The following is an 8,920-nucleotide window of genomic DNA, read 5'->3' as shown; positions in this document are numbered from 1 at the left end:
ATGTGGAGTCTGATATTCTGCTGTTCAGACTGTTTCAGAGAAGGACCTGAATTCATTACCCTAACTCTCTCCTACATAGATCCTCCCTGAAAGTGGTGAAAGCTGCAGCCCAGGTATTGAACACATTATGGCAATATCGGGACCTGCGGAGTATTTATAAAAAGGTGAAGTGCAGCTCTGGCATAATTAACATTCATTTGAAAACACATTCCTAATAAATTTTATAACAAAATGTCATGATTCAATTTGAAATCGTTTTTTTTTTCTCTTTTAACACCACAGGATGGGTGGAATCAAAATCATTTTATTACACCTGTATCAACATTAGAGCGAGAGAGATTCAAATCACATCCTTCCCTCTCAACTACCAACCAACAGATGTCACCTATCATTCAGTCAGGTCAGTAGGGAAACAGGCTCTTAGGAATATATTCGTTTCTATCTCTCCTGCCATTTTTTTTTCCCCTTGGCTAGAGCAGACTGTATATGCCTACTTCAGAAGGTACCATTCTCAGTCCTTGAAGAGAAAACTTAACTAACCACTAATCGTCATTTGTCTCTAGAAATTGCATAGATCTGCTCTTCTCCTTGTTCTTTAAAGCAGCAGTCCTTAACCTGGGGTCCACAAACTTGGTGTTGATTGGGTGTTTTTTTGGTGGGGGCATGGGGAGTAAAATATTTTATTGTTCGTTTATAGTTTTAAAGGAGTTAGTAATTACCCTTTAAAAAGAAACAATGGAGGCAGCTAGGTGGCTCAGTGGATAGAGCACTGGCCCTGAAGTCAGGAGGACCTGAGTTCAAATCCGACCTCAGACCAAACACTTGACACTTACTAGCTGTGTGACCCTGGGCAGGTCACTTAACCCCAATTGCCTAAAAAAAAAAGAAAAAGAAACAATATTCTCCTCTAGTTGTTTCTCTCTGTTGCAAGAGAGAGTGATTATAATCTTCATGTCCAATTTTTCCTCACCTTTTCCAAAGCCAGGAGTCTTAACTAGGTAGTAAGGGATTTTAAAACTTATATTTTGATATGTTAGTGATCCTGTATATTTGATTTTTGCATTTTAAATCTTCTGAGAAGGGGTTCGTATGTTTTACCAGCCTACCACGGGGGTCTATCTCTCACACACACACACACACACACACACACACACACACACAAAAGATTAAGAAGCTCTGCTTTTTAGTAAGGATCCTGCAGGCTGTTGAGCTGTCTGTCTACTATATTTCAGGTTGGAATCACCTGAGAAGTGATCCTTTGCTTTTCGTAATGTGCAGACCATTGTGCTTAAAAAAGGGTCCAGTCCTCTACCTGAAAGAACAATAGACATGGTAGTTATACTCAAGCCAAGAAGGCTTCAGCCTGTCAGGTTAGGTGTCACAGGGACAGAGAGATGCCCAGTAATTCTAGCAATGTGAATTGGGAACTCTCTCTTTTATTCTGTCTTACTGGTAGGACTTTTAACCGAAGAGAGAAAAACAAGTCCATTTTAAGACCAATAGAAAAGCATGGGAAATGACTGTTAAACCGACAAATGAATTTGATAAATGTATAAATTTTGATAAATTCTTAACTTTAAAAAAAGGTGACAGTAATGGATTTCTTGTACTTTATTTGGCTTTAAATCAGTTTAGTCCAGATTAGGTAGCACTTGAACTTGGACTGTTCATAGCAGCATAGCTTATTTCTCATGTGTACAAATGTGACTAAAAAAGAAGAATATGGGATTAGTGGCTCTTATCACATAATCTGCCATCTCTCTTTATATTGAGAAACCTTTTGAAATCGTTTATGTGCAGACTTAACACATGCCTTAGTTTTTTAAATTGTGCTTGTCTCCTTTAAGGAAACCCCCTGCCTATTTTACACCTCCTTCTTGTGCTCCCAAGTTTAGCCTAAGGTTTAGCCTAAGGCAACTTTGCTTTCTCAGAAGGGTCAGCCTTCTTTAGGGAATGAGGATGCTGGAAACAGCCTTAAGAGAACAGTTAGGTGAGATGCCAAGAGGCATTTGTGTTTGTATAGGCACCTACTAAGACATGTATACAAATAATTCTAATACTGCACAAAATACCAAAACAGGATATGTTTTGATTCCTATATTTATCATTCTTTGGTAATTCAATTCTAGAGCAGTTTCTTACTTTCATTTCTTAATCTTGCTTATGAGCCTGATGATAGGTTAGCAGACACTTTCCATGTGCTGGTACCATCTCAGTGAAGCCAGTGATTAGAAATTTGGCATTGCCAATAGCGTGCTTATCTGCAACGAGTTCAGATCCACTGTTTTCCTCCTAATTATGTTCATTTTCCTCTGGTATAACAAATGTTTATGTTAGTCATATCCAAACAAATACAATTCACTGCAAACTTAGTGTTGCCAAGGATTGTGGGGCATCACTGTCAAAGATTATCCTTGGCCATGTTAGCAAATATTTAATTATCGTCGCACCAAAAACAAGGTGAGTTTAAAAATGGAGAAAAAAGAGTTGTGTAGAAGTTTCCCATTCACATTTGAATTATTCCTCGTTGAAAAAGACTCTTTAAAAAAAATAAAAAGGGTATAGGTAGGTACTTTTTCCTGTCATTAAGTATTTTAACCCTCATTACAGTAGACTTCTAAATCATTTTAAAGAGAAGATCTTCCCATTTTCATCAAGGTCTCTCAATTAGCACAGACTATTAGGTTTCCTAGAACTTAGAGTGGAGGGCAACTTAAATTGTCCTAAAATCCCAGTGCTACTTGCTCTAATCATGCCATCTCTCAGTGGGGGCATGCTTGGGATGATTAGATAGCAGGCATACTATGTCTTTCCTTTATGAAGAAATTCAATAAATATGCTTCAGTGGCTTAAGTTTTTATAAGCAACTGAAATGAGATAATAAAATAGCAAAAATAACTCTTGAGTGGCTAATATATTCTTATTTACCTAATTTTGAAAGCCTAATTCAAGCCATTGGTATGCTTCACTTGGGAACTGTCCATTTCTTCAGATCAGATTTTATAACAGGGAAGCTTATAATTTAAGATAATATGAAGTACTAGCTCTACTTAGCAGACTGTCCACCCGAGTTCCAGGATAGTTCCATATGGGGCTGGTTGTATTTTGCTTCTTGTCTTGTAAAATGCTTGACTTCTCTTGCATTTCACAGTAACTTTCAGGTCTTATTTTATTATCAAGCTGCTGGGTTATTTCTAATCACTGACCTTTATTTTTCCTGGGAGGGTTTTACTGAGACACTAACAATCTTATTCCTTTCCTTCTCTCTTTCTTCCTCTTTTTGTCCCTCTCTTCAGTTGGCAGCACATCTTCATCACCAGCACTGTTAGGAATTAGAGAACCTCGCTCTGAGTATGATAGGACACAGCCATCTATGCAGTATTACAATAGCCAAGGTGATGTCATACATAAAGGCATATATGCTGGTAAGATACCAGTTAGGTGTATGATGCACTACTTTGCAATGCTGTGTATTTCCAAACGTATACTCCGTGTGGGAAGCTATAATATGAGTTATTTGAAAAGTCATTCACTCCTGTATTGAGATATTCCCCCAACAGCAACCAAGAGATAATCAATTCTACGTGCCATTTGCATCTGCTACCCCCCCACCACTTTCCTGGGTATTAACTGGTCCTTTTGTGATTTTTAAGTAAAATGGACTAATTTAGTAAAATTCAGGGCCATCATTGGCTGCAAAAAGATTTTTGTGTAAGTAAAAAAAGGCATGTAACTAGATGGGAAATGAGTTATAACTACTCTGTGGTACAGTTACTTGTGTTTCTACTCTTTTCCCACTTTTATAGTCTCTTTATTTCTTTTTACTGCATGTATCAAAACTCTTTTTTTCTTTGTGACTTTTCTTTAGCTGTATCTTAGAGTGGCAAAGCTCCAAAATTCATGAATAAGAAAGAGAAGGATGTGTGCCTTTGCAGAGAACAGACTTAGAAAACAGTCAAATATATCTCCCATGAGACTGATATGTTTAAATGGATAAAATACTATTCTGTTAAATTAATGCTTTCATGCCTGATATAGAAAGTTTTGCATAGAATTTATTTGAGAATCTGGCCTTGAATAGTTATAAAGATTTCATATTTTCCACACTTTCAACTGTCCTATAAATTATAATAACCTAGAGCTTTCAAATAAAGGAGAGTGAGCCACAAAAGGGGGAGGGAGGGAAGGGACATTTCATGTTCAAAAAGCCTATTTATTAAAAAGAAATAAATAAAAGCTGGTGGCAGCTTAACTACTGCTGGGGGAGTAATCTCACTCGGTCTGTTGTCTTTTAAATTGTGATTTTACACAACTGTTTACTAATCGTGTATTGTTACTATGGCAATTAATAGCTACATAACATTGCAGTTGCTATATTTCAAACATAAAGCTCTTTCCAAGGAAATGCACATTAAAAACCTGTATTTGTTATTTGAGATTTGCTGCAGCTTGCTTTGTTTTAAAGATCCTTTCCAGCTTGCAAACTCTTCTAATTTTTCTATTTGTATCTTCTTTTACTTGCATCAATAAACTAATTTGTCCCAGGTATGTTTTACTTTTCCTCATTTTGTTTTGAATCTATATTAGCATTAAAAATAGAATAAAGAGAGCTAATTACAGTATCTGAACTCTTCTCATGGACCCTCCCAAGAGCAAATCCCTAATTTGCCTGTTTCTTGTGACTATAAACAGGCATTTGGACTTGCAGGAAGAATATCACATATATATTTATGTCTTATAAATTAACCCCTTCGAACTCATGTTAATCCTCTCTCTTAACTGGGGTATTAATTCAAACTGCTATTTTGGAAGCATTCAGCTTGACATATGATATTTCTCTGCCTTTCCTTAATGATTTAGCTTAGAAACCTTGGACAAATGTCGCTCCTATTTCTAGCTTGAGGTGTCCTTCTGTAGCCCAAGTGGCAAAGCCTCAGCCCAAGAACCCAGCAAACGAGATCCTTCACATGAAGCTGCCTATGTTTACAAAGATCGAATCGCACCTCAACCAAGGGGCTGAAATATTGTTCATGCTGCTCAGCAGTTCAGGAGAAAACTTTTTGAGAGATTCTGCATTGGCGCAGCTTCCATTAGCAATTTTATCACAAAAGTATATATAAGGCATATGTTTGCTATAATCATTTGTCCTTGATGGTTCATAAGAGAATGGAGGCCAAGTTAAGTCTCTTGATTCCAAAATGCTGACTTTTATAAGCCTGAAAGGGCTACAGAGAAGAGCAGGTCTTTATCCAAGCTTAAACTCAGGACATCATTGGCCATAGTGTAGTCAAGCTGAAGAGGCTAATGGATCTAAGTGATGAAGCACTAGTTTTAACTTCATAAAATATTTTCTTACAGGCTCCAGCAAACCTTCACCAATTTACATCAGTTCCTATTCCTCACCAGCAAGAGAACAAAATAGACGGCTACAGGTGAATTTGCAATCTCATTTTAAAAGAATGCTGATAGCAGGGATCAACAACACATAATAAAAATCTTCATGCTAAGCTAACACCACTGAGTACAATCCCTTTCACTTGATATCAACTGCTTGAGCAAATTTCTTTTTCAAAGCATTCTCAGATCCTTGAGTCTGGGAATTGATGCTGTTAACAATACCGCACAGATGATGGAAAGCAACCACTCGTTGCTTTCCTAATCCATTCTGAGAAGTCTTTAAACATACTGGAGATTCATTTATCCTGTGATGGCCTTTCCCTGCCCATTTTTCATCTAAGCTTGAAAGTCTTTTCCTTCCTCCTCCTTGTGGAGAAGAGCTAGGGGCCACATCCTTCTCTGACCTCACTGTTCACTTCTGTGAAAGCACTCTCCTCCTTCTCTGCAGTGGACTCTTCTACAGCTTTCCTGGCTAATGGGTGTAAAGGGACATATTGAGCCCTGCCTGCTCTGGGTTAGTTACTGAAGCCAAGATTGAGATAGTCTGTTAAAGTAGGAACTGAAGGACATTCGTAAACTCAGCTCTCTCCTTTTATGATGTGTTGTTTTTCTTTCTGTCTGTGAGGCCATAATCTTGTAAACAACTGGAGGTTTTTCTTGAGGCATTGAAGAATTATTCTATAACCCACCAGAGTTTTAAGGAATTAAAATGTTGAAAGTACCTGAAGAATTCATCTTGTTACTCTCCAGTACAATTTAAGCAAAAGCAATCCCCCCCAAAAAAGAATGTGATTTAAAACCTCCAGATAAGAAAGTTCCACACCTCTCATTTCACAACTTTCATCAGCAAAGAAGGTTTTTTTTCATCTGCCCTGAGCCAATCATACTACAGTTTGGAGGGGGGAGGGGTTTGTTTGTTTGTTTGTTTTTAAGGACTATAAGAATCATATCTCTAACAAGCTGAAAAGGAAGAGTTTAGACATAATTTTCTCTGTAATATTAGAGATTTAATTCTATATTGTGGTATTGATATCATGTTTGTGATTTGTTAAGTGTTGCAAAGTAACAAGAAATTGAAATAGTGATGAGAGAATGGAAGTATTTAAGCTATTAAGCCTAATTTTTTTTTAAACCATTTAAAGAAAAAAATTGGAATGATTTTGTTTAAAGTGCTAGAAAGTAGCATGATATGCACTGTCATTGTCATGTTCTTTCTCCCGAGCAGGTATAGTCTTTACCTTTTAAATATGTGTGTTAGTGTCATGCCCTTTCCTCTCTATCCATATTTACCCCTTATTCTTATTCCTACCTTAACTTAACATTGCCCCTGCTTCTATAATTCTTACTCAAAGCAGAATTTCAAAAACCTCCATATCCAACTATTCACCAATATGAGCAAGGCAGAGAACTTGTCTCTTTTAGAATTGGGGGAATTGAAATAACATCATAGCTTCTGAGTACAGTTCTAAAAATTGACTTTGAAAGAGATTGTACAACTAAATCTTATTGTCTAAGGTCCATGCCCTCCCTCCCACTACCACCCCAACAACAAAAAAAATAAGTTAAAAAATTATTTCCAAATGATCTTATTGTTCCAGAGCATATAATTAGTTAGCAAAGTCCTGGCCAATCAGAATAAGTGTGCAAAATCTTAACCCTCTTTTTCATTGTATAGGCATCCAGATACAGATTACCTGGTATCTGGGCTTCTCCCAATCCCTGACTCTATTTCTTCATGATGTCATCAAGTGACAGCTCAGTTTACTCACCTGTACATTTAAAGCTGGAAGGGACTTGGGGTTTACACAAAGGTTTCAGGTCCTCTGATAAATGTACTGGGTTGTCCATAACATGTTTTTGTTTTGTTTTGTTTTTTCAACCTAAGTCCTTGAATTACTGTCCTAGACATTTAAAAAGGGAACACACATGTTTTTCCTTAAATTCACATTTCAAAAGATTACTTTTATTTATTTTTTTCATTTTGTCAACAGCATCCACAGCTGTATTATAGTCAAGATGACTCCAACAGAAAGAACTTTGATGCATACAGATTGTATTTGCAGTCTCCTCATAGCTATGAAGACCCTTATTTTGACGATCGAGTTCACTTTCCAGCTTCTACTGATTACACAACACAGTATGGACTGAAATCAACAACGAATTATGTAGACTTTTATTCCACTAGACGACCTTCTTATAGAGCAGAACAGTACCCGGGGTCACCAGACTCTTGGGTGTAGCATCAAGAAGCTCAGTAGAGGAACTCTTTTCTTCCTAACCTTGTTTCAATTGAGATGGAGAGATATGTTTGCTGATTTGATGGTGAAACATGCAAGTGGAATGGAAGGAACAAGAGAAGAGGCATTTATTTTTCCTTTGAGGAATTATCGGGAAAGTGAGGAAAGCAAGGAAAGCATTGGAAGAGAACATTATAGCTCTGCTTTGGTATTAGATCTAATTACTTGTAGTTCCTGTAGTGTGGTGAAGGTGTGGGCAATGTGATGAAAGGTTTGAGAAATGGGTAAAATGAGTTGGGAGAATGTGTAGATCAAATCAAATTACAGATGATTTTTATGTGAATAAAGTCATGTTCTGATAGTTTGTACAGAAAAAAAAAATGGATGCCCTTCTTGTTTTATTGCTATTACTAAATGTCAAGATTGTATGCTATTGTGTCTTGTAAATTTCTTTTGTTGGTGTAAATATGGAAATGCCACATTGGTTAAAAGTGCCATCATTTATAATGCAGTGTGTCATTTTAAAAGAGATTTCAAAAGCTAACAATTAAAAAAAACAAATGAGAGACCCAAGAAACTATTATCAATTTTTAAAATACCATATTTTTTTGTTTTTAAAATGAATAGTATAATTTGGAAGCACAAAGTCCAGTCCAGTATAGCAATGCCGTTCCCATTCCCTGCCTCTTTCATAGGACACTTCACTGCCATTTTCTATGCACATGGAAGAAAAATAAATGTGGAAGTTTCATCCATGGAAAAGTGTTCCCTGCTCATTTTTATTTTCTGTATGTAATACGGAGAAACAAATTTAATAAATGTGAAATCTAATTGCATGTTGTAAGGAGCTTAAATATATTAAACCATTTTTACTTTTTCCTAATTTTATCCAGTTAAACATTTTCATGCCTGATTGACAACATCAAAGAATGATGCCTCACTATATTTTCCAGTTTAACATTGTTGTTTTTTTTTTCCTGAAAAACTATTATGAATTTCGTGTACTCTGAAGTTTTATCATGTTTTAATTGTTTGTGTAATAGACAAACTACCTTTTTCCTCTCTCTCTCTCCCTCATCCCGGCCCCCAAAAAACTAGATCTAGCACTTGGCTTCAGTCACTTGATGTAGATTCTACTTAGCTAATTTATAATAAAGCATAATAGTCATATGAGAAAAGTATCTAGCAATTTCCCCTGTTGTACTAATGAATCTTAAAGCCCCAAAACTCCAGATCATTTTAATAATGAGTGGTTTCATTTAGTGCACCTATGTTGGAATTCCTCA

At 36.4% G+C, this 8,920-nt stretch overlaps 1 protein-coding gene across 9 annotated transcripts in view; it reads left to right on the top strand.

Annotated features, from left to right (window-relative positions):
• PKP4 (plakophilin 4) overlaps positions 1 to 8,465 on the top strand; it is a 235,078-nt gene extending 226,613 nt beyond the window's left edge. For 5 of the 9 annotated variants that reach the window (XM_027865898.1, XM_027865893.1, XM_027865892.1 and 2 more), the window contains 5 exons: positions 80 to 164; positions 283 to 400; positions 3,297 to 3,425; positions 5,359 to 5,432; positions 7,389 to 8,465. In XM_027865898.1, the coding sequence (XP_027721699.1) occupies positions 80 to 164; positions 283 to 400; positions 3,297 to 3,425; positions 5,359 to 5,432; positions 7,389 to 7,637 (655 nt within the window). In that variant the 3' untranslated portion in view covers positions 7,638 to 8,465. The remainder of the gene's footprint in view (positions 1 to 79; positions 165 to 282; positions 401 to 3,296; positions 3,426 to 5,358; positions 5,433 to 7,388) is intronic. The other 4 variants (XM_027865897.1, XM_027865896.1, XM_027865894.1 and 1 more) reach the window with 3 other exon arrangements.
• The last annotated feature ends 455 nt before the right edge of the window (positions 8,466 to 8,920 follow it).

The sequence above is a fragment of the Vombatus ursinus genome, unplaced genomic scaffold, assembly GCF_900497805.2.
Source record: "Vombatus ursinus unplaced genomic scaffold, bare-nosed wombat genome assembly UNPS02014779.1, whole genome shotgun sequence".
In the NCBI taxonomy this organism is placed as follows: domain Eukaryota; kingdom Metazoa; phylum Chordata; class Mammalia; order Diprotodontia; family Vombatidae; genus Vombatus; species Vombatus ursinus.
This window is presented reverse-complemented; position numbering and strand designations above follow the sequence as displayed.